Source organism: Ceratosolen solmsi, unplaced genomic scaffold (genome assembly GCF_000503995.2).
Source record: "Ceratosolen solmsi marchali unplaced genomic scaffold, CerSol_1.0 scaffold45, whole genome shotgun sequence".
Classification (NCBI taxonomy): domain Eukaryota; kingdom Metazoa; phylum Arthropoda; class Insecta; order Hymenoptera; family Agaonidae; genus Ceratosolen; species Ceratosolen solmsi.
This window is the reverse complement of record NW_011948436.1, coordinates 1453737-1480332: the sequence shown is the minus strand read 5'-3', so window position 1 is coordinate 1480332 and position 26596 is coordinate 1453737. Positions and strand designations below refer to the sequence as shown.

General features: G+C 34.2%; 4 protein-coding genes across 7 annotated transcripts in view; 3 read left to right on the top strand and 1 right to left on the bottom strand.

The window, feature by feature from the left end:
• The first annotated feature begins 3594 nt into the window (after window positions 1-3594).
• Window positions 3595-7996, top strand: Hip14 (palmitoyltransferase Hip14). 4 transcript variants are annotated; one of them, XM_011503155.1, is made up of 11 exons: window positions 3595-4074; window positions 4534-4666; window positions 4772-4913; window positions 4987-5186; window positions 5266-5475; window positions 5692-5989; window positions 6061-6261; window positions 6462-6623; window positions 6717-6873; window positions 6954-7198; window positions 7458-7996. In XM_011503155.1, the coding sequence occupies exons 3-11, from the start codon at window positions 4773-4775 to the stop codon at window positions 7689-7691; spliced, it is 1848 nt and encodes a 615-aa protein (XP_011501457.1). In that variant the 5' UTR covers window positions 3595-4074; window positions 4534-4666; window position 4772; the 3' UTR covers window positions 7692-7996. The 4 variants fall into 4 exon arrangements, with proteins under 4 accessions (XP_011501457.1, XP_011501455.1, XP_011501458.1 ...); XM_011503153.1 differs by lacking the exon at window positions 3595-4074 and adding an exon at window positions 4180-4430; XM_011503156.1 differs by lacking the exon at window positions 3595-4074 and adding an exon at window positions 4180-4430 and having other exon boundaries at window positions 4769-4913.
• A 2125-nt stretch (window positions 7997-10121) lies between these two features.
• LOC105365145 (uncharacterized) lies at window positions 10122-11513 on the top strand. The gene is made up of 6 exons (XM_011503240.1): window positions 10122-10297; window positions 10368-10473; window positions 10551-10585; window positions 10646-10773; window positions 10850-11010; window positions 11090-11513. The coding sequence occupies exons 1-6, from the start codon at window positions 10165-10167 to the stop codon at window positions 11511-11513; spliced, it is 987 nt and encodes a 328-aa protein (XP_011501542.1). The 5' UTR covers window positions 10122-10164.
• A 396-nt stretch (window positions 11514-11909) lies between these two features.
• The window catches only part of Mob2 (MOB kinase activator 2), a 16141-nt gene continuing 1454 nt past the window's right edge, over window positions 11910-26596 (bottom strand). Inside the window, exons 2-6 of the mRNA XM_011503152.1 lie at window positions 16645-16983; window positions 15374-15628; window positions 14172-14296; window positions 12307-12534; window positions 11910-12209 (exon numbers count right to left, since the gene is read on the bottom strand). Of these exons, the coding sequence (XP_011501454.1) occupies window positions 12142-12209; window positions 12307-12534; window positions 14172-14296; window positions 15374-15628; window positions 16645-16817 (849 nt within the window). The 5' untranslated portion in view covers window positions 16818-16983 and the 3' untranslated portion in view covers window positions 11910-12141. The remainder of the gene's footprint in view (window positions 12210-12306; window positions 12535-14171; window positions 14297-15373; window positions 15629-16644; window positions 16984-26596) is intronic.
• LOC105365144 (ESF1 homolog) lies at window positions 23934-25043 on the top strand (the record flags this gene model as incomplete). The annotated part of the gene is made up of 3 exons (XM_011503239.1): window positions 23934-24347; window positions 24436-24588; window positions 24660-25043. Coding segments are annotated over 3 exons (936 nt in total), but the record flags the coding sequence as incomplete, so codon positions are not given.

Below are 26596 nucleotides of genomic sequence, written 5' to 3'. Positions count from 1 at the left end.
GGATTGGGAGGGCTGAAGGCTTGGTGGGGGGGGGGGGTCGCGCTTAAATCACACTCAAACGATGATAATAGCCTTTTACGTTGAGGCTAATACGCTAAGTTCGACGTTTCTCGGGACATATTTTGTTTTTTTTTGTTTTTTGTTTTTTGTTTTTCGTTTTTCGTTTTTCGTGCTTTTGATTTCTTCTTGTTTCATATCCGCTTCAGCTGCGACCTCTTTATTACCTCGCTCCTCTTCACACGCTAATCTCTTATCACAATCTTATATCATTTTCCTCCGGCGCTTTTGCACTCTTCGCGCTTCGATTTCTGCCCTTGTTTTCGCATTAATGAATCTTATAGGCACTTGCGCTCAGATGGCATTAATTAATTTCACCCGAAATCCTGCCTATAAAAATGATCCTCGCTCGTCGCCGTTGATAGTTCTCTTTTAAGTACTATTGCCATAGTGCACAACCCAATGGATTTCCAAATTTTTGTTCCTCAAGCGAATGAAATTTAAGAACGAATATCTAAATAAGATTTTTCACTTTTTACAAGGTATGTTTTATTTTTTTTTTAAGTTTCTCCCGACAGCATCTTAAAACTTTTAGTACAGAACTGGCCGTCTTACTTGGACAGCCTTTTAACATTTTCAGTATCTTTAGGGGAAAAAGTTGTGAGGGAAAATCCAGCAAAAATTGATTGAATTATTGCGATTTGAAAATTAGAGAGAAGCGGAACAGGCAATGGATCACGGCACCTTATTTTCAAATACTTTCATTCCCGCTCAGATGAATATTACGATAAATATACGACGAATGAATGTCCATTTCTTTTTATTTCCGTTTGAATGCGACACCAGCCGACGCATTTTCACTGTATCCTGATTAGAGGATCTGGCCTCATCGGCATGCACGTGGTCGACTCCAACTTGCGATGCACCACCTACCTATCGTGTATAATGATACATACATACCTTTACATGCTGCAAACCAAAAAACCAAAAATCCACGGGGACTTAATTTTATTTTCGCTGTTCATTTCAAGCGTCATCGCAGTTCTTGTAGCATCAATTTATCCTCTATGCTTGTAGAAAATAACACTATCTTTAGCTTTATTATTATTTTTTTTTATTCCACTATGAGATAAATCCATTCTCATGTAAAATCAAGGATATTACAAAGATAATTCTAATTTCTATATTGTTTATATTATTATGCTTAATTTCTTAGCGTTACAATAAGTAAATAATTAACAAAATAGTGATAAATTATCGTATTGATGGTAACTGATGATAAATAAAGTTGCTTTTTCATGAGATTTGTATATTGATCAATTTGTTAATATATGAGTAAAAAATTCGATGACTTTGATTTATTTCTAAATGACATAAAAACAAAGCAAAAAATAAAATCAAAAGCAAAAAATAGTTAGTAGACGTGTCGGCTTCGTTTCATTTGTCCTTGAATCCCCATGAAGTTTTTCTCTTGCATCCATCATTGTATCAAAGATGTTTTGTTGTCAGATGGCCAGAGGCACACATAGAGCCCACGTTCAACTAAATGAATTGTGAACCGAAATATGGTAACGTAGAAAACAAATTCACAAACGAAGTCTTCCATACCGACCATTAGCATTTAACACTTTCTCTCTCGCATTGTTTTATAATCGAAAGAGAACATCTCGTTTTAGTCTATAACTGTGTGTCAAGTAATATCGTACATAACCAACCGCTACGAGTCTTTAAAAATCTGACAAAATGATAATGGACATATGACACACACATTCGATTTACTTTAACTTACCACGACTATGCCCATGAATATACACCAGATACAGCGAAAAGTATGTATCTTAGTAAAATGCAATAGATGTCGGCAAAAAACATTAAAATTTATATGAAAATTAAATATAAAATAATAATCTGAATTAAATAATGTACTTACTCTATAAATTCCTATTAATTATGTACTGTTAACATTTTTCTTTTATAAAACATGAATTGAAATAGTAATGAAACTAGTGTATTATTCAATGTCATCATGAAAAATAATATAATCAATCGATATATTAAGCAGTATAGTATTTGAAGAAAAAATCTATAGAATTTATTATAAATTTCTTTTATAAATATTATTTCCTAACAATTGATAAATCTCTTATTAATTAATAATTATAGTCGAATAAGTCTAAATTCCTGTATTGTTGAGTGAAATGCATAAAATCTTGGCTTATAATTTATAATTTAATAATAAAATGTTTCAATAATCGAAGACATTTATTCAAAGAAAACTATACTCTCATGACACGTTTATTTAACTGAATAATCGAACAAACAGATGAAATATAAAGTAAATCTGAATTATCAATTCGAAATAAATATGTAAAACATTTGTTCTACAATTCCACAATCAAAACTCTATATACTGAAAATTATAAAATTCTTGAATCTGTAAAAATGATTACTTCTAAAAATTTCAAACAATTTTATTACGCAAACTATATTATAATGAAAAAAATTCATTTTGTTATTGAGTGTATTCTATAATAATTTATACGTGACCCGAATTCAAATAAAAATTCATTAAAAACATAATCATAAAATACACGAAACATTAAAAAAAAAAAAAATAATAATTGTGATTAAAGTTTACTTTGTCGTGTAAAAATATAAAATAGATTATGTGTGTGGAGAGTATCGTAAAGCTTTCAACGTGTTGACATCTGACAAACTTATTTGATATTTCAAAGGGATAATGCTACCTGAAGGAAAATTCCCAATAACGACGGATCTCCGAGTTCTATAGCTGCTGCAATAATTCAAACCCTATTAGGAAAATGGATGAATTCGCCGCCACACTTCAAATACAATGAAAATAATGTCATTTGAAAATTTTCAATTTTAGAATAAATAGAATTGTAAGTGTTGCCTTACATTTAAAATCCTGCCTTTCCTAGCACTAATGCACCGTACTGCATTGCATTGTGTACACTCATCGTATGCATCTAGATTCGCACCAAGTATATACATATGAAAGCATTTTCATCAATTCCTATATTTATTCAATATGAATTATTTAAAGAAGCAAGTGAGTAAAAATGATGAAAAGCATCATTCTAGAGAAATCGTTTTGAAAAATTTTCTAATCATTTTTGATATTATATAAATTTAATATTTTTATAAATCTTTAATTATGTTAGTAGTAATAATGATGATGATGATGATGATGATGATGATGATGATGATGATGATGATGATGACAAAAATAAAGAAGATAATGATGAAATTGATGATGATGATAATGACGACGTCGACGACGGTAAGACTAGATCGATGATAATCTTATGATTTATATTATTGAGAATTTAATTGTAATATAAAAACAAGTGAAATAAACTGTGATAATAAACTAAATCTCAATTTCGTCAATACAGTCGCTTACATATCCTTTTAATTATTATCCTATATATCCTTTTAATTAATATCCTTATAATCTCTAGGTGCCATGGCATAATGTAACGCTGGTATAATGTTAACACAATGACAAGGTCATATTTTTCGTCAGCAATTTCTCCAGGTGTACGTTTCCAATATGGAGGTAAAATCCCAGGTCCGATGATGCGAAGATGCAAGCATAAATGCCCCGCGCATGTCAATGAAATTTGGAACCTCAGTGCTGCCACTCTCCAGAGCCTGGACGCAAGGTTGATCCATTCGGGGGCCAAATTCCAAAGGCAATCTATTCCAATAGCAACTCGAAACACACCACAGCATTCAACCATAAAACTAAATAAGTCCGTAATTAAGCACCAGCTGCAGAACTCCTGATCTTGATTACCATCCGGAGCATAGCAGAAGACGTAGCGGCGGCGCGTACGCAATGACCTTGTCGACTCACGGGGAACCCCGGTAATGTGCCCTCTGCATCATTGAAAGAGATAATTGGTAAACGTCCTCGTGTAATCCGCGAAAGGCGCGACGATCAAGGATCGCGACAACGGCCCATTGATCACACACCAAAACGTCGGGCAGCATTGTCCCTTCTAACATCTTCTTACTGCGCAAGTCGAACATTGGGGTCCCGCTACAACTGTAAGGAGCGTATCATTTACGCTTATCAACCTTATATATATATATATATATGCATATGTAATCATAAATTCATAAATTCATATATTTACACGTATATAGAGATTGGAATCAGGCGAGGAAAATCCTAATCGAGACGCGCGCCGCCCCACCTTTCCTTTTACGATCTGAAAATTCGATAGGCCAGAGTCAGGCTCGCGCGACATTTAGACGGAAATGGAGGACGCGGAGTCACCTGTACTATCGTACGAAGGAACGTACTCTAATTTTTGAGTGCTTCATTCTTTACTTTGCATACGAGTTTTATAAACAGTTTTAGACAAACAGAGACAAGTCCCAACGGTCCCCGACGAATTGAGGTTAGCTTTATTACTCAAGCCCGTACAATAGTGGTTCGGCCGTACCGGCATCACAGCCCCACCTTCACTTTTGCTCAATTTAATCTTTTTATAACGATTTCAGCGCGAAGGAGGCTACGCTGTTACATAGATCTTGATTATTTTTAAATAATTGAAGAAACGAGAGTGAGAAGGAGGGTTAAAGTCTGTTGACATGTCGATGTATATACACTGGGTCAAACATTTATACTAATCAGGTAATGAATTATCATTTTCAAAGTAAATCATCGATTATTCGAAAAGATATCAACTTTTATTCAATGTTTTAATAGTAATAATAAACACGTTTATTCTTTAAGTAGCATGTATGCTCTGCAAATGCAAACTGCCTGTCAAGGTGAAGGTGACGGGGAACCTCAGCCCGATCCTTCTGTACAAAATCCAGAACCGACTCACGCAGTAACACAAGATTGCAGTTCCTTTGATATTGTCAGAGCTACGCAGGTATGTCCTCTGATTTTGATAGACGCTATTTTCTCATCAGATTTTATGCAAATAACAAAAATTCTTATTATAGTATGGAGCACTGGAAAGAGTTACTGAATTGGTAGAAGCAGGTGCAGATGTCAATCAACTGGATGCTGAAACAGTTACATTATTACATTGGGCTGCAATAAATAATCGAAGGGAAATTGTTAAGTATTTAATTGCAAAAGGAGCCATTGTTAATGCGATTGGTGGAGAATTAGCATCGACTCCGTTACATTGGGCTACCAGGTCAGTTATTACACATTAAAATAAAATTGTATTATTTGAAAAATAAATATCGTGTGTGAGATTTTTAACTTTTTTTCAGGCAAGGTCATTTAGCAACTGTTGTAATTCTAATGAGATCTGGAGCAGATCCTACATTGCGAGATTGCGAAGGTTCTTCATGTATACATTCCGCAGCTCAATTTGGACACACAGCCGTTGTTGCCTATCTAGTCGCAAAGGGGGTAAATCCAAGTATGCAAGATAGAAGTGCCATGACACCATTAATGTGGAGTGCTTACAAAATTAATAGGTAAATAAAAAAAAGTACGTTTACAGATTGTTGTCCATATAAAATAAGACTTTTTAAATGTGTCATCTATTGATAAATGATTGGATTTTAAGTTATCCGTATTCTGTCATTGCAAGCTTGCTTTCTCATACAAGAAGCATTCATCGTTAACAAAGTCATCAATCTAGCAATTAATAACTGAACTGTAAAATTAAGTGTAATCATTTTTTTTTTAAGCTTCGCATATTTTCACAGTCTAGATCCAACAAGATTACTACTTACTCTAGGAGCTTCGCACAGTTTGACAGATAATTTGTACGGTAATACTGCTCTACATTGGGCGATTATAGCCAAAAATGATACAGCGATCAGAACTTTAGTACATTATGGAGCGTCTCTAGATGTTCCTAATTTTAAAAATGAAACACCAATGATGTTATTAGGACCGCATATTGGTGCAGCATGGTTAGGGCATAAATTTAGTCATGAAATAAGACAAAAGCAAGGACGTACAAAAGTTTGGTGTAGAGATAAGGTAAATTGAAGAAGCATGTAACGTTAGTCACAATACACATTTAAAAAATCAATTTTATCATTTTCTATCAGAGAATACGATGGTACTGCATGATAAGCACTCCTTTTATAATATTTTATGCAATTGGAATGATATTCCAAAGTGACCTAGATTACTTTATTAAATTGGTTGCCTTTGTTGCTCTCTACATTGCAATTCATACTGCAAGTAACTACATTTATGATGAGAGACTCTATTATGTTCTACCAATGTCAATTTATTTAGCTACTAAGGTTTGTTATCAGATTATTTATCAAATATCGAAACAATTTTTATATTTTATCTAATGATTTCTTATTAAGATTCAGATACCATAAATTTTTAATTATAATAGCCCTTGTGTTATTATTTACATTAAGTTTATTCTCACGTCTAGTGTTTTAAAATTATTAAATAAATTATCAATTTTAATTTAATTTACATTCTTTATTAGATGTGGATATATATAACTTGGGTCTTTTGGCTCGGACTACATGCGGCGTGGTATCTTTGGCTTTTAGTAGTTGGTGGTTCAGTTCCTCTTTGGATATGCTTTTTACAATCTTGGCGTGGAGATCCAGGTGTAATTAAAGCCTCTCACGAGGATAAACTCAATGTAAGATTATAATTTTAATATAATTATAATAAAAAAATAAAGTCAAATGTACTAAAAACATTTTCTAATTGAAACTTTTTATTGTATATAAAGTGTATAGTAGAATTAGCAGAAAATGGTGGCTTTGAGCCTCAATTGTTTTGTCACACTTGTTTAGTGCGAAAGCCAATACGATCAAAACATTGTTCAATATGTGATGCTTGTGTCGCCCGATACGATCATCATTGCCCATGGGTAAACAATTGCATTGGTTAGTTTTAATAGTTTGCCACAATAGTTTTGCAAGCTTAAAGATCTTTATTCACTTATGTAAAAATATTATAATTGCAGGCGCCCGTAATCATAAATACTTTCTTGGATTCTTAACATCTCTTCTGGCTCTTTGTGTTGTAATTTTAACCGCTATTGTCCAATATTGGCAATTTGAGTGCTGGACAAATCTTACAGACAGCCATACAGCCGATAATTATTTAGTAGCAGCTGCGACCTGTGATGCATGGATTATGTGGATAACAACTAACACCGCTCTACACTTATTTTGGGTAGGAACACTCCTCACCTGTCAATGCTATCAGGTCAGTCTGTGTCGATACAAAGAAATAATTTCATAGTGTTAAAATATTTCATTACGTCTGTGTTTGTATGCGTGCGTGCGTGCGTACGCGCGCGTGTGTTTGCATATTCAAAATATTCATATCAAGAAATAATATATATTTCAATATTTTTCTTGATATATAATTCATTTAATATTTGATCCTCTATACCAATACAATAGCTAATATATATTTTTACACATACTATGTTACATTCTGTCTAATAAGCTTATTACTTTAGATTATTATACTTGGTATGACAACAAATGAGCGCATAAATGCTGGACGTTATAAGCATTTTAGCAAAGGAAACCCTTTCCATAGAGGCGCCTTACAAAATGCAGCTGACTTTTGTGACTGTAGCTTATGTGGCTTAAAAGCCAAACCTAGTACGGACTGGTTACACAGTTATGATTTAAAGCAAAGTGTTGAAAAATTGCCATTACTTTCACAAAAAGAGTATCAGTATGTCTAATTTGTCATTAAACAGCGCCAAAGTTGCGATTCTAGTGATTTATTTTGCTGACAAGAACACGGAAAGCTTAAAACCAAAACATTAAAAAATAAGTGTACCTTGGACAACGAAAATCGAGATCAATAGTCTCAGAGAAATCTAGTCATCAATTACTGACATGCGAAAACAGAGTAGATGCTGAAAATATCATCATATAACGTGACTTGAAACGTGAATACGATAACATATTGTGCCATCACAGAATTTTGCAACATATTTAAATATGCATTAACAGATTTTTTGAATACGTTATTCATATATTTTGTGCGTTTGCGTGCGTGCGTGCGCGCGCGCGCGCGCGTGTGTGTGTCTGTGTGTGAACAACCCTTTTAAGCAGAAATTCGCTTTTCGCATTCATTTTTGTTCGCTTCATTTTCGTATGCTCGTTAATAATATAAAATAATAAACTTATAGTTTTTATAGTTCGAATCATAAATTCGGATTTACTAGCCTCAGAATATTCTAAATATCGAAGAAACAGAAGTACAGAGATATTGTTTAATAATCTTATGTCATATTACAAACACAGCATTGTGCTTCAAAGGGTTTATTGTCGATGGTTTTATAGGGTAGATCATTGATAAATGACTGAATTAATGAAACACCACTAAATGACACGCGAAATAATATCTATAAATATATTTTATTATTTTTCGAGACAGATAAAACACATTTCTTATTCAATGTGTTATCAGTTTTCTAATTGTAATGAAATAAACTAATTATTTACTATTAATTTAAGACTTGTAGATAATCAATATTTATTTTATAGTAAATAATAAATTTAAAAAATTATCGACTTGATCATTCATAATTGTATCTACCCTATATTATTGTAATTATGATTGCTATTCCTACTTTTTTGTCACCATCATTACCATAATTATTATTATTATTATTATTAGTAGTAGTAGTAGTAGTAGTAGTAGTAGTAGTAGTAGTAGCAATAGTGCTAGTAGCAGTAGTAATAATAATAGTAATATATTAGTATTAGTATTATTAAAGAATTCATCTCTCTTAATTTTAAATGTAAAAAAACTTTCCATACTTTAAAGATTAAGTGTACTTTAAATACAAATTAAATTGTATTTAAAGAAGATATTTACACGTTCAAATTTAAATTGAATAATATATGGTTTTGTACAAAATTTATACTCTTAATTTCTCTAATTTCGAAAAGTATCATTACAATTTAATTAGTAAAATATTGTTTCTGTAGAATATACATGATATATTTGTACAAAGTAAAAATGTACACAAATATTTGGATTATTTATTTTGTTCGAATAGATATGTGAAATACTGAAAAATATTCATTAAAATAAAAGATAAAAATTTCTGATTAAAATAATATATTTTGTTCTAAGAGACTAAGAAAAATAATTAAAATTTAATGAAGATTAAGAAACTGAACATTCCAAAGTTGCGATTAAGGAACCTACATTTTAGCAATAATATGTCTCATTCATATATGATTAATTATAATTATGCTTTATAAACAAATTTTTAAACAAATATCAAGTTTAAATGAAATATGTTTTATTCTTCGTCAATATCTATTTTCAATCGTGATTTTATGACTGAATAAATGAACATCGTGATTAAATTTAATTTCTCAACTAGTATACAAACTTAAGTGTTACATCTGTCAGATGATTCTATTAATGTTAGATAATGTTTTTTATGTATTTGCATAAAACTAAATGTGCTGCATTATCTTTGGAACTTTTTTTATAAAAAGAAAATACACCAAATCGAGTGATCATGTTTTGGTGTTTAACTGTGATTCTTCGAAACTCTAATTACTATATACTTGCTCAAGTAGTTACATAAAAATACTGATTTATTATAATATTATTAATACTCAAAATAATTTTATTAAAATATTTTTAATTCTAACAAAAAATAAAATATTACAATCAATTCCGATTGATAAATATACAAAATTGTAGTTATGTTGAACAACCTACTGTTGTATTTTAATTATTCTATTATAGTTTGTAGGCCTTATAAAGTATACAAGAACATGCGATGTAGTAATAAAGACTGTTTTCAAACTTCTAATATTTAATAAAAATATATACTTACATTGAAATATTATATATTAATAAGAATTTAAAGATTAACACATTTTTCTATGTTGTCCAAACCAATTTTATACTATTTACTGAATTATATTAATGACACCTTATCAAGCTGTTACATAAAATAATTATATTAAATTAAACTTGTCGCATATTATTTTATACCTTGAAAAATAATAGTCATTAAAATTATTCAATTAACATTTTTAATGAATGTCATTTGTCATTTTTTAATTTCATAGGTTATTAAATGAATTATTTCAGGATATTCAGTTATATAATTTTATATTTCAAGTTGCCATTTGAATTTATATTTTATTTACATCTATTTGCATCATTACTTATTTGTAATGGGAACTGAAAAAAGTGTATCATCTGATACCTTGGAGAGCTTAAATTTATCTTCATTACAAATTGATGATAATCATACAAAAAAATCTTCAGAAATAAATAGTACTAATGTTAACCTCAATAAAATTCAAAGTAAATCTATAATTATAATCGATGTTTATAAACATATAAAGTTTCTTTTGTAATATAATTTTAATTTAAGAGTGTATTTGTCATCAACATGCTTTTGGTATGAAATTTATTCCTTGTTCGATGATAAACTTTGATACAAATCATCTCTCTTCATGTTTTTGTGAACAAGCTCAACTGTAAGTTATTGTATAATTTTTTGGAAATATTTTCATTAAAATATAATACCATGTACAATAAAATACTGTTTATATAGACATGGAGAATATATTGAAAAATCAATAGAAAATGGTAAATGTTCTATATAAATTAAAACGAATTATTGGTTGTATCATTTGGATTTGATTTTAGAAAACACCAAAAATAAATGGCAACATTTTAATTACAAATGGCCTCGACAAAGTTTTGGAAAGAAAAAAGATATGAAAAAATTATATGATGTCAGGGCAAAAAACGGAAAAAATTATCATAATGAAAAGGTGATGAAATTTTAATAATAAAATAGTAAATCATTAAAAATGTTTTTTATTTATTATTGAAAAATAATTAATGTAGCCTTTAACATGTTGTGAGATATTAGAAGGTATACATCCTAAAAGAAGCAGCGGATTAAAAAATGTAGTAGAAAATCCCATTAAGCATAAGTCCAATTCGGAATCAGGAAATGATGTTGCAGAGAAAATTGAAATTTATTATTTCGATCATGGGAATTCTGCGTATTAATTTTAAAATTTTTAATTCAAATGTTAAATCAATTTGTAAAAAATATTACTAATTTGTTACTTTTTACTTCAGATACTATCACACTACTGACATAGCACCGATTTTGAAAACAGAAAAGGTTGCTGAAAAAACAAATTTAAAAATCACTAGAATATTGGCTGAAATATTTGGCCTTTTTCATTTAATAGCTTCCATTCTTACAACAAGCATTTTGCAATCTTTACGATTTATACTTTTTAGTTTTGTAAGGCCTTTAACTATTGGTGTAATCCAACTAATAGCAGACTATTTTATAAAACCTCTACTGTCTATAACTTTCAATGCTCTTATACAGCCAATTCTCATTTTACTTTATAATACAGCAACTTCAATACGAGATTGTTGCGAGCCTCTGGCAACAACATTTGGTTTTTTTATAAAAGAAATTGCAACGCTAATCGGATCTTTTAAATTAATTGAAATAACTCATAATTACAAAAGTAATTCTAATACATGACAATAATCTAAAAATAATTAAGAAATTATAAGGACTAATAGATAATATTTAATGCTAAAATAATAAATTAGAAAATAATTTAACACCAGGTATATATTTGTTTTTCATTATAACTTTACAATATTATCATCATTTCGCGCTTTGTTTTTCCTTTTATACAGAACAAATCATTTTATATCATTTCAATTGAATTTTCACTCACACGTTTCTTACTCACCACTCACAGGGATTAACTTATAATTCATTGATTCTTGTCTCTTCGCTTCAGCGTTTCGAGCCATAAATTATGTACAATCTCACAAACAGCAAACGAAGGAACCTAATTACATCATACATTTCTTTCATATAATTTTCTATTTACAGGTACTACTAGTATTTTACTGTCCTCTTTTCTGATTTTTTTTTTTTTTTTTTTTTTTTTTTTAATTTAATTGTTATATTCCTTTCTGTATGTAGAAGGATGCTTTCCTTTTTCTACCGTCATGCGTTTCGCAGTGCGCAGTAGCCTTGATGAAGTAATTTCTTCAGCATCAATTAGACAACAGAGTAACAGAGAGACAAAGGCATATCATGATGATCTAATCTCAAGGAACTGGAGCCTTTGGCCTTACTCTCAGTTTTAAAAATTTTAGGTGCTCGATGTTGTTGAAACTTCCGAGGCGCCTGACGTTTGTGAAGTTCCGGATGCTGAATCACCTGCAATAATTTTAACAAACATACGAAGTTTTATTTGACAAGACTGATTTTCAAAACAAATATATATATATATATATAAAGAAACTAAAATTCGTACCTAAAAGTGCAGCTTCTAAGTCACCAAGGATTTCAGTTTCCTTAGTATCGATAAGATTAAAGCGCTGATTAAGAAGCGTAAGGTGGGCGAAAACACAATTGAGGTGTATATGTAACCCCAAAAGTGCCACCTCCCGGAAGTGGCAGTGATATATGTGTGCCACGACGTGGTAAAGTAGCCGCAGGATTTTACGCACTATTGACTCAAACGAACTGGGAAATTCGTTTGCTGCCAAGCCAAATATTACAATCATTTTAATCAATTATTATTAAGATACTACATTGTATTACTAATTATATTCGAGGAATATATTTTTTTTACTGCATTTATAGTACGTAAACTTATAAATATTTATCAAAAAGGAAATAAAATTTTATTCTGCATAATAATTCCTTCAATTATCATACATTTTTATACTATTATACTTTTAAACTATATTATACAATTTTACTCCTCAAACATTTTTATAATTTAATTGCGGGCCTTTTGTCGTCTTTAGATTTTTAATATCACAATAAATGAATCGATAGCATACATAAAGAAAATTCATTTTCAAGTATTCTTTATAAAATTTCATAATCTTAACCCAGTAAAATGAATTACTTAATTATTATAATTAAAAAATATATGAGTGAATTTGATATTCACAAATAAATTTATTATTTAAAGCCATAAATGTATGCTCTCTTATTTACTATTATATAGTTTATAAATAGTTTACAGACCTTGCTATACAGATAGAATTCGTTATAAAATTATTATATAATAATAATAATAATAATAATAATAATAATAATAATAATAAAAACTTTAATCATTAAATAACAAACTTTTTTACATTATTATAAGATATTAAATAAGCATTATAAAATAAATCAAAATCAAAATTTTAAAGAAGCCTAATGGAAAATCAACATTTCAATATAATCCTAAAAGTAAATCCGGTACATTAATGTATTATAAAACATGAATAAATGCAATTTCTGTTTATTTTAAAGGTAAATGACTTAATGCGTATAAATAAGAATTATTATATATTTCTTAAATAGACAAAAAAATGGTTTTGTGTAATTATTGTATTATAAAAAAAATTAGTAATATTAAATATACGAAGATAATGATTAATTTGATTAAAAAGATTTTCTTCAAATATTTTCATATAAAGTTATTATATAATTTATAATAATTTTAATGAATAATAAAATTATAAGAATTTAATGTTAATAATAGATAAATTTGAGTATTAGAATTATTCACTTGATTCGAGTTTATTATTGCACGAATCAATAGACATATTACAAATTATAATAAAAATAATTTTATAACTTTAATTCGTAAAATATTATTATTATTAAATTTCTTTTCATTCCTTTATTAAAATAACTAGCACAATATTATTTTAATGCTTTTAAATGACCTAACTTACTTATAGAGAATATGTATAATTAGGTTACTTACAAATTAAATTATCTTTTAAATCAAAGCCAATTATTTACACATATCTGCCTATCAAATACTTTAAAAATAAAGTAAGACTTGTGTAACCTACGAAGTTTTATTAAATTTTTTCCATAAACTTAAGACTTTAAACATAAGATTAAATTGTGAAAAAATTTTAATGAGTTATAAATTAAATTTATTTAATTAATTAAAAGCATTAAAAAAAAAATTTATACGATTATGACATTTTTAACTGAGAATTTTATAGAATGAAAAACAGACTTATTATCAAGAAACTGTGATAGTTATTGAAGCATCATATTTTAAAATAAATGTCCCGAGTAAAATGCTTATTAAACTTCAAATGAACTTAAATTTTATAGTAATTAATATTCCAGAATTAATTATTCGCTCGAAATATTTACCGTATTTTGTAGGAAATATAGTTTCATCGCTGACAGTCCGCTGAGTAAAGGTCATCACATAATCTATATACTGCGGTGCCGCCACCCTAGTCTTCTTACCTTTTTCGTCAAACCATAAATACGTTCTGTAATTAACAAAAGGAAAGTCGAATTAATTTGAAAGAACAAAGAAAAATGTATATTTTGTTTATATTCGTTCGATATCTCGTATCGCCATTCTAATAGGAAAGAAATAATGATTTTTCATAAATTTTATATAAAATTTCTATTATGTAACATGCTTTTGTAACATATTTTGAAAATATTTACAAATTACGAAGACAATTTTTGCCACTTTCAGTTAGCATTATTGTACTATATACGTTGAACAACAAGCCTACACTCTAGTTAATTATTTTTCTCTGAGCAATGCTATTTTTAGATATTATAACTCATTCGTGCGTGTATAAACATGTATATAAATTAAAGTGTACTTAATGCATAAATATAACATATGTACATTGATTTCATTATTCCACGTATGAATATCGTTAAATCAATCGTTCCTTTTTTTTTTTCAAGGCGTTTTTAACTATAATAATGTCTATAGCATAATAATATTAGATCATAGAAATTCGATGCATTTATAACGTCTCTCGATTGGTTGTAGTAACACGGAAGCTTGAACGATCGTGTTAATTTGCAATAATGACAGTTGAATAACTGCGAAAAGCGTAGCAAAAAAAGGCTGATAAATATTTTTTTCATTTGTGAACGACACGCTTACGTTTTTTAATTTTTTTCCCCCGTAATTACGCAATATTTATAATTGAAAATAACAATAATTTATGAAAAACTTGACGTTATTTAATTGTAATTAAAGTAAATATAAAATATTTCTAATTGGAAGGCTGTATTTTTAGGATTTTGTCATAGTTAGCGGAGTGCAAACGATGAATATTCACACAAGCCAATTAGTTAGCCTTTTCAAATTAATCAATATGATTTTACATTGTGTTTAAGGTAACAGGTAATATTCGAGTTAATAATGAAGCAACCGAACGATTTGTCCAATTTACGTTGAAATTTAAAATGCCAGGAGGCAACAGAGGGCGGGAAAGAAAAGAAAAAACGAATCAATAGTGTCCTGGTGTGGAGAGTATCAAAAGGACACCACAGCACAAAGTAAACTCGCCCATAACGATGCACTTGTTGAGTAATACCTTAAGCCCGGTCCAGTCATGTCGGGACATCCAGTGGGGGTGCAGAACTCGGAGATAGTGCCGTAAACGAGATTGATATGGTCGAAGAGTGCCAGAGTGTGCGAGGCCAACCACTCGTTGTAATCGAGACCCGGAGGTAGATCGACTAATACTCTCAGGTCAACGTCGGGAAGCTGCCTCTCGAGAGCCGCTTCCTCTAGATAGAGCTTTGGATCTTCCGTTGTTCCCGCATCCTTTTCCTTTCGTCGGGCTTTTCTGAAAGCCGAACACACACAGAAACTCATTACGTGCTCGTGCTGCTCCATTCCTTTCTACTCAGCCCATTTTTGCACTCCCCCATTTAAGTTCATCCCCTCGAAGTTCCATTAGCTAGCGGAAGAAAAAAAAATAACAAAGCTGTGGGCCTCCGGTCGAGGGAACATCGGTGCCCTTCCCCGGGGCTGTGGGCGCCAATTTCCCCTCGACTGCTCGCCAGTACGGGGACAATCAAGGTCGAGGGTGGCCACGCCTTTAAGCGAGCGACGCAAACGCATCGAAGGCCGATTAGAGTCGTCGGAGCCGGAGCCTGAGCCGTCGCCGCCGCCGCTGCTGCTGCTGCTGCTGCTGCTGCTAGAACATCACCGGCTCCACGACGTTCGCGAAAACGTAAAGTAAAAGCTCGCTGAGCAAACATTTGTCTAAGCGTGCGCTACGTAGAGGCCACGAGAATCCTTTCCCTGATTACTCGTTCACTCGCTCGTTCACTTACTCACTCAATCATTCACTTTCTCACTCTCTCTCTCTCTCTCTCTCTCTCGTTTACACACACGTCTGCACACTTTCTCTCTCCCATTCCCGCCCTCTCACTCTCACGTTCTCTCTCTCTCTCTCTCTCTCTCTCTCTCTCTTATTATCTCAACTAATCTCGTTTGCCCCGTTGCCAAATCAAAGAGGCTAATAACTAATTAATCAAACTGGGACTCTGGCTATACTTTTCCCGTTATTAAATGTACTCATAGTATGAATGGTCAATTTCTCATTGTTCATATCGTGGAGTCAATAATATTTTGACAAGCGTCAAAAGTTCGCTTTGTCATCCATTAGGATAAATAGTATACAACAGGTTTGAATATGTGGATACGTTCCCGCGTAAATGACGAAAAGAAGACGAGAATCCCAGCTGAAGTAAAAGCGCAGCGAAAGTAAAAACGGCAAATCAACATATTTTTTTTCTCTTAAATTCTTTTGGAATAATTGAATTATTGTGATGTTATTAAAAAATGTAGACTCACGCGACAAGTTCACTGAAGAATCGTATTTTCCGATGACATGTGTCGAGTAGAGAGAGTCGCGAGTGCGCGGCGCTATTGCCGGAGGTACCGGATGTGGCGTGGTGGACCGGTGTCGTTGGCGCTGATGACGATCCCAATATGGCGACGACCCCGCGCGCCGGCGAACGAAGCATGCCGAGCTTCAAAATTCCCTCCACGATTCCCTCGTTAAATCCCTCTCGCTCTCTCGTTCTCTCAGAACCCCAATTAACACCTCGGTCCCGGTCTCCTATCGGGCGCTCAAGTGCTGCTATCTAGCATAGCCCACATGGATTATAATGCCGATTGCGCTTCTCGTATCTAGTGTAAAACAGGTTTACAGATGAAAACAAGGATGGCAAACGCTACGAATAAGGGAGGCTAGCGGTGGTGACGCAGGACAGGATGGCAGCGGGGGGAAGTGCCGATGGAGGTAGCGCATCGATCCTCAGCGGAGCTCCTAAGCCACTGGGTGACGTAACGCACGTCCGCGCGTCAATCTAACGACGGGAATAATATTCGAAATTCCGTTGCGCTCGCGCGTCCTTCGATATCAGCAGTGACAGAAGGTACACAGTCTCGCGGTCGCGGCCCTACTATCGATCACGCGCGATGTTTCGCCGCTGATGAAGTCGGATGGGTGATAATAACGGAGACGCGCATGTTAGGCATGTCCATGATATATCTCAGGGTCCGCAAGGAGTCCCCGAAGGTAAAGAGAGTGAACAAGATAGGGAGGAGAAGGTGGATGCGATATGAGTGGCACGTACAACCGACAAAGGGAGCCCGACCAATAACAACAACAACAACAACAACAACAACAACAACAACAACAACGACGACGACGACGACGACAACGACAACAGCAACAACATAACAACGACAAGACCACGATTTACGAAATAATGACGCTAGTGGTGCAGTCCACCGACGGCAAAACTTTCCGCGACTAATCGACGATCCCAGTCGAATAAGACTGCGGTGCTGCTTCTCGCTTCGTCCTTTCCTCCCGCCGCCCTCTCGCTCTTCGCATTCGCCATCCGTTCTTCGTTGCTTTTGTTTTTCATGCAAGCCAACGAAAGTGTAAAAATAAGAAGACGAGAAGTCGCGCTTTCGAGCATCGGCATCAGGGTCAATAAATTCAGCTGCGAGTTACTAGTTACGACTCTCGACGACCAACTCTATTTTTAATAATGCGTCGATAGTTGCTCCCGATGCCTGACTAGACGTTTTGTCTCATTCGCCTTATTTCCCCTCTCTTGTTTAGCGCGCGCGCATCACAGAGTAACGAATACCCTGATAAATGAGTCAATGAATCGCTGGATAGCCGTAAACAAAGATACCGCTTATCATAGCGCGAGGAGGATGAAGCGCTAATTGACAACGGGGATGCTGCTCACGCATATTGGCTCTACGATGCCGTAAGAGCCGCAAGTCGTAGCAAGAAAGAGCGAAGATGAAGAAGAAGCGAAAGATGCGCGTAGCGAGTGAGCGAGTGAGAAGAGACGCAGTGCAGTGGCGCGTCGCTGGGCGACGTACAACACGGATCAGCTGTTGGCTCTTGTTTCTCGCTCCGTCAGCTGACTCGCGCTACCGCCACCGGCCGCCTCGCTCCATCTCCCTCACTCTGCGACAATCGATAATTTCGCGCTTTGTACAATCGTGCGCGCATACACACACGACGCACAGACAGAGAGAGAGAGAGAGAGAGAGAGAGAGCATCGAGATGCACTCTTTTTCTCTTCTCTCTCTCTCTCTCTCTCTCTCTGTATGTATCATCGTAACGGCACCTGCTCGGGCAGGACGTACCGGCAGCTTAATGTGCTCCAGACGCGACGGCGACGTTTTAACGGACAGTCGCCTAGTAGACGACCCACCACCAGCCGCTTCTTCTCGTCGTTATCGTCGCCATCCCCCCTTGTTTTCCCCTTGCGCACGAATTATTAGAAGAAGGCCATTGCGATCGATTCACTATGGCGCCATGGGGACGCATTTTTGTTCGTTTCTTTTCTATTTAACGTGGCGGCATCAACAACATCCAGTTCACGAAAGACGCGTTCGAGAGATGAAAAAAAAGCGGGAACGGTAGGGACTGGGTGCAGGCCTAAGAAAAGAACGAGAGCTTGGGGGGGGGGGGATAGAAGGGACTGCTGCGCGCACTAGCAAACGACAATTATGCAATTGCGCCGCTTATGCAATGCGTATCGACGGCGCGATTAATTGAGGATTAATTGCGATGACATTGACGGAATCACACGAGTGGCAGCAGAGCGCATGGGAATAGATGCCCGCCCGCATTTATCGTGCACTTATGTAATTCAAATGTGCGTGGGCGACTGGAGTATATAGAATAAGGACTCGACGGGACGGTCAGTCCGCCTTTCCCTCGGCGCTTTCACGTTCTCCTATTTTTTTTCCGTTATTTTCCTCTCGTTCAGTGATTCGTTAGATTGGCTTCCACGGCTCATTTACGGGATTTATTTGGACAAATTGTCGATGCTTTTGACAAAAGTTTGATATATTTTTGAGACTGAAAAATAAACTGTCATGATTTCGACGAGTGCCGGCACACGTATTCATTGGACGCACCGAGACCCACTTTCGGAGCTCAATGTGGAGCAGCGGTGCGCGAAATGAAACGAAGAGAGGCCCCATCGATTCTTACGAGCGTTACGGGCCAAGGCGTATCCTTGGATGGGGCGCCCGTTTTTCGAGTGACGATCCTCCGACCGACGCGGCCCGATGTTTTCCCCGCTTTTTAAAGCCCCGGCATTGGCTCGCGGAGTTTTCGCAGGTGCGAAAGTACAGTTTGCGATGCGGGCTGAATTTAACGCGCGGCCCGAGTACTCGAAAACTAATTATAATCCGCCGGCGACGACGATTCATCGCCACCTCGCAACGGCGATTCGGGCCGAATGGCCACGGCTACTTTCATTCGTGCGCTTAGGACACTTATCGTCGATAGACGTCATTCAACCACTCTTCTTTCTTCCACGCGCAGGTTGACACTTTACGAATTTTATTTTTTGCTTGAAAAATAAACTGGACTCGATCATCGGTCTCGATCGATCTCGATAAAATGTGTGGAACAAATTTGTTCATCGTTGACACAATGAAAATTAATATAATTAAAGCAATTGCAATTTATTATTTAAAAATTATCAATAAGATTTTAATTGCACTGCGAATTTATAGATTTAGTCGCACGCACACACACGCGCACGCACGCACGCACGCACGCACGCACGCACACCCACACAATCTATCTTTCTATTTATTTATCTATGTATGAGGTAAGTTAAATCGGAGAATTTATAATTATAACACTGCGGCAAATATCGGCGGCTAGATCGACGAAGTCTCGGTAACTTTATTCATCCAATTACTTTGAAATCCAATCTGATTAAAAATTTTCACGTAACTATGTTTTGTGCGATGAGGCCGGTGCATCGAATTAATCCAAGAAATCAATTAACTACCAGCGGACTTAACGATTTGAATTAATAATACACATATCGACAGATTTGTAGTGGCGCGCTTACGCTCGCTCGATTAACCGTACTGTATTATTACGATGGGAACAATTGTTCAAACGCCATAATAATTTTTATTAATACAAGGATTAAATATCTTGCGTAACATTTTTTATTTTTCTGTTTTACAGCTACTGCAATAGCTGGGAACAGCCGAACGAACAAGAACGAATATCGGGAAGTGTTAAAATAAAAATCTTTGCCTAATATTTATATAGAGGCAACGGTTTTTTAACAGTAACGGTTGGAATCTAGTATGGCTATTATAGAGTAGCATGCAAGACCCGACAAATGCAGAATGAAATTATGTTCGAAACCGTGAAGCACCGAGCGAAGAATTCCGTATTCTGGAAAAAAAATAATCGCAATTAAAGAATAATAATAATAACAATAAGTAATAATAATAAATAATTGTTTGTAATTTTTATGATTATTTTTGTCTTTAGCTTCAAGATTCAATTAAATCATCGAATAAAATCACGTCTGCTCAAGTTTGCTTAATTATATTTAAATTCTCAAAACAAAATGCCCTTGCAATAGTAAATTATATATCGATGGCGCTTAAAACTTCATAATTTGAAATAATTTTAACTATATTTCATATTAACGTTGTATTTGAAATATAATTTAATTCAAAGATGAGGTGTCTCTTGTCGGGTAAAAATAAAGAAAATGAAAATTCGTCCTAAGCTTTGCGGAACTAGGAAATAAGTAGAACGGTAAATTGAAGAAAGCGTTCAAAAGCTAAAAGCGTAATCTTTAATTTTCTCTTTTTTGTGCGATGGTTTTTTTTCTTCTTCGGAGTTTCGGCGTTTTTAGGGCAACGCTCCATCGTTACGAGTCTGTTCTCATCGGCATTCAAGCATCACGCGCAAACAATATATTCGAATTGTTATTGCTTAAAAACCGTTGCTCATATAAAAATATATATATATATATATATATATATATATTAAATTTAATTTTGTATACAAAATTGTTCCTCGTTTTCATTTTTGTAACATCGGATTTTTTTTTCTATTATTCTAAGATCGCCTCGCTCATCAAATTACAAAGAAACAGAAATTTTTGCTCGATTGGACGATGGCGTAATCAACATTGCGAAAAATATTTCATAATGGAGAAATTTCGGGCATCGTTACTAATGTTGAATGCACTTGCGTACAATCCTTCGGTTAAATAGAATTAATATACTCTTGCCTTTACGACAACTGGTTTTTAATTCCCACTACGAGACTTGACTTTATCAACGAACGAAGGAACGAGAAGAAATGGGCAAAAAATCAATAAAATCGAGATACGAACTTTGACGAAGCAATCAAGTTTATCAAGGATATATCATTAAAATTTGTAAATGTCGAATCTATGATCACTCGAACTTATAAATTTATACCTTTCACATAAAACTTCATAGTGTATCTGGATAAAATCATAAATGACATTCGTTGTTAAATAACCTAAAATGTAAACAAATCACGATAAATCGTCTAAAAATAATAAATGTCTGCGATAAGATAATATTTTGCAGATAAAACCGAAATTCAATTATTGGTTTTTCCAAACAGTTGTGAAAATAAAATAAACCGTTGATAATTACTATTGCTATTACAAGATGATGCATTATCTAAGATGCCACTCAAAATCTCCTCGTTATTATTATCCAAATAATTTCATATATTCGGCATCCTGTGTTTTGGTATCCTTTGTGATCGAGAAGTTGGTTGACTATGATATCTCATTAAAGCGGCAAAAAAAAGTCAAAGAGATTTATAAATCTCCTAAAGAGTCATTTTTTTTGTTCTATTTTTTTTGTTCTTTTTTTTTTGTTCTATTTTTTTTTTTGTTCTATTTTTTTTGTTCTTTTTTTTTTGTTCTATTTTTTTTTTTGTTCTATTTTTTTTGTTCTTTTTTTTTTGTTCTTTTTTTTGTTCTTTTTTTTTAGAATGTTGGTACTTTTAAAATTCCTGTCGCATTGTGCAGTTGTTGTTTCCACGTTCGATTTTAATGTCGGTGAAAAAAGTTTAATCGAATATTAGCTCAAGGCTCTCGTTATATATGTACACGCGCTCTTTTAGCTCGTATATGTAAAATGCAGACACAAGCGATGCACGACTTTTTTTCTCTCTTTCACATTCTTGAGAACATAGTTGTCTACTACAAGTTCAAATATTAATCTGACCTTAATCACACGTTACGCGATCGGTGATGATATAAATGGGAAAGAAAATGAAAGAAAGGAAGCAGGAAGGAAAGGAAATTATGTGGGAATCGTCGGAGATTTCTAGTTTTGTTTAAAAACTTTGGACTTACCTCCGCTTAAATAAGAAAGCCGTTAAACAATGTGACAAAGCCGGTTTCTCCTCGGACATAATTATTACACACATTACACTTTTTTCTTTAATTAGCAGTACTCTCAACAATTTACTAGATTACGCTTCTTTCTTACTTTTAGAATTTTATTTTTTTTTGTTATTTCTGTCTCTCTCTCTCTCTCCCTCTCTCTCTCTCTTTCTCTTTCTCTTTCTCTTTCTCTTTCTCTTTCTCTCACATGCACACTTAATCTCTCCTCTGTACACACAAACGCACGCGTACGCACACTATTTATATATCACGGTATATTCGTTTTTTTATTCTATCTTTATTATTAAAGACTTTCCTACGAAATTTTCGATTTCTCACGAGCGATTTCACCGTTCTTTGTGAATTGAGAAAAGAGGATTACGTGAACTAAAACTTTCTATTGAAAAGGGAATTACTGGAGTGAGAAAGACATTATACTGCAAAAATAGCGACTAGATTTAGCGGAGGATATCCAAGTCGGTGATATTTTTACAACCGTGTGCGTGTATTAGCGTCTCTTACGCGAGATAGAGGTAACTGGTATCGGTCGTTTCAACCTCCTGGTGCTCTCTTTGGCGCGAGTGCGATAACTTCCGTCAGACTTCCCGGTCATGGACATCCGGTCCGCGACAACCGGAACATTCGTTGGGCACTGTTCGGTACTACACTCGGCACAAATCGTATCCGCGTGAACACGTGAGGACGGTGTCCTCGGCGGTGAGGGACGCGTCGATAGCCGAGCAATCGAGAAACTTTCTACGTCCCGAGCCGAACATGGCCGCGACAACGGTGGTGGAGGTGGAGGTGGAGGTGGCGGTGGCGGTGGCGGTGGCGGTGACGGTGGTGGTGGTGGTGGTGGTGGTGGTGGTGGTGGTGGTGGGGGAGGGGGTGGTGGTGGTGGTGGTGGTGGCGGTAACGACGGCGGTGGTGGTGGTGGTGGCGGTGGCGGTAGCGGTGGCGATGACGGTGTCGGTGGCGGTGGCGGTGGTGCCGTCGGTCCCGCTGCGCTCTTTCTCTCCCCTCTCGCTCCTTACTTTCCTTTTAGCATCGCAAGCGTGAACGAAAGAGCGAGACGAATGAGCTTGCCATCGGTGGATTTTCCGAGAACTCGGCCGAGCTACGTCATCGGCGGAAACAAACGAACGGACGAACTAAGAAGGTCCTTGCCGTTGAGGACTAGACGCGCTGGACTCACGTGCCGCCTGATGCTCCTCGCAAGACAGTACTACTGACTGATTATCGTACCGGCACTCTCCGGGGACCACATTATAATATTAATAATGCATACACGAACTAAAATAAAATAAAGTATTATTATTTATAAAAAAAAGCTTTATATAACAGAAATTTGAATTTGAATAAATTATTATCCAATATCAATACTATTATATAAACAATATTATAGGTTTAAGAGGAATATTAGCTTCATCTAGAAAACGCGTTTATAAACAATTAAAAGAATCTTCACCTAAATTGAAAGAAGAATCAAGTACAAATGGAATAGCTGCTAAAAATCCATGGGGTTCTCTCTCTAAGAATTGGGGAGTTACTGATTTTGTCGAGGATGACTATTTACCTAAAACAACTACTGAAGCAGTTTCTAATGTAAAGGAAAGATTAGGTTTTAAAACCCATGAAAAAGAATTTCCAGAAGAGAATTCAAATATTATTGAACTTTCCGATGAAAGCCAATCTGAAACATCAAGTGAAGAAGAAAATTGGTGTAAAAGAAGTAAAATGCCAAGAATGCGAATGCATGCAGATGACGAAGAAGAAAAAATTCAGAAACGAAAAGGGAAAATTAGAAATATGGTTTGTAAATTAAATATTTAATTATTCAAGTTAGTTTCGCCTCTGATTTCAAATAAATAATCATAAATTTATACAAAATTTTTAAAAGATAAATCATAGTGGAAAAATAATGGATAATGATTTACGAGGAAAATTAACTGCAAAAAGAAGATTACCACCTGTATACCACGAAGCAATTCAAGTTGTAGTTACAAACCCTAAAGCAGTTCAAAGTAACTTTACTAATGTTAATTTAACCGAGGTAGATTTAAACGAATACATTACCCGCTTACAATTTAAATAAAAAGTTATTAATTTTTTTAATTAATGCAGGATGAAGATGAAGATGTTCATGAAGTGGTTGTACAGCAAGAGAATGATGGTAATGAGGAAGAAGAGGGTGAAATTATTGATGATTCTGGAAGTGATAGTAAAGAAGAATATGAAGAAGAGGAAGAAGAGGAAATAGAGGAAATAGAAGTTGGAGATGATTCAGCATCTGAATCCGTTCATGTTAGTAGTGATAGTAGTGTTTCTGAAAAAGAAGTTCAAGGTCCAAAAGGAAGTGTTATTAAAGTTGTTCAACATAGACCCAAGTTAGCATCAACTGTATCTACTGTATGGTCACGATTAAATCATTCCAAAATCGATAGAAATGATAACTCACAAGAAAGGTATGATCTTTATATATGTATAGTTTAATATTCAATATTTTGTTTGAAGTATATTAGACACAGTAATTTTTTTTTTTTTTTTTTTTTTTATTTTTAATACTATAGGAACATACGTTTTACCGTTTGGCTTTGCAGCGATTACCGTATGTATAATGAAGTGCAAGGCTGTGAAATTCAAAATCGCCTAAACGAAATTAATACGACAGTCACTTACGAGCCATGTAAACTTCATATATTTACCACAGCGCGCAGCTTTACTTATCGGTCATTGAATAATTAACTCTAATTTAATATGAACACGTCGATTAACGCACAATTTGAATACAGGTAGCCAAGCAAATACTAAAATGCTAAAAAAATTATCGACTGTAAAAACTCTTCGGACGATTTATGTAAAACTTTACATATGTCTAAATATTTTTTTGAACGCAAATAAAATTCTTGAATGTTCAATCGATAAAACAGTGTCTCGATAAATTGCAATTTTTATATTCTACTTTGAAATATTATATTTAGGTTATATTCGTTTCATCATTTCTTCAATACAAAGTTACATCGATATTTCAATTTGGCAAGCTCGACTCTTTCTTATACTTCACGATATAATTATTATTCCTGCTTTGGTGGAGCGAAATATTATATTGTAGCTTTGCAATTGCATAAATTGGTAATACGGAGGTAAGCCAGAAGTTGACAATTTTTTTTCTAAAAGAATGGAAACAAGACGATAAGAAAATCAGAAATTCTGCTTAATCAACAAGAAAGTAATTGCAAATTTGTTTTCCTTCATTCTAACGTATTTACCATAAAATTTGTATGAAAGTACGAACGAACGTTCGAATATCTCAAGTGTCGAGAAATCTAGCATTTTTTTTTGTTTTGTTTTGTTCTTTCTTCTTTAAAATTTCATTTGAAATTGAGTTTTAAGCGTACAGCCACTTCCGAATTTCATTTCTTAATAGAAAATTTCCATCGACCTGTAAACGTAGTCATCTCTATAAAACGACCATTATGTGCACATACATATATTTGCGCAACCGCATTTAAATTACCTCAAGATAAAATAAAGCAAGGCGTTATCGATAAAAATATTGCATGAACCTCCGTTTTCTCCGTCCCGCTCTTTCTCCGGTCTTCCGTTTAGCTGCAAAAATGCTGATATATACGTGCACGAAGGAAAACACGCGAACGTAAAGATTAAAGCTTTTCGAGAATGTCATATTATTTTAAGAAATATCAGTGCCAATGAATCGGCACACGTTGCAAAATATACTCTAAACTTATCATCAAGCGGATTCGTCATTTTCCAAATCTTACTAAGAAGTGACCGCGAGTATAATAACGCTAAGGAGGTAAAATTGAGTGGACAAAATCACGGAGCAGTTATTTTTATGGGAACGCAAATAATCATCGTCATCCTCGCGTGCACACTCCGAGGTCCATTCTTCGTTTTCTTTTTTCTGCCTCTGCCTACTCCTCTTCCTCCACCACGACCGCCACCTCCACCACCACCGCCACTTCATCATCGTCCTCCTCCACCTCCACCTCCTCTACCTCCACCTCCTCCACCTCCACCTTCACCACCACCTGCGGCCG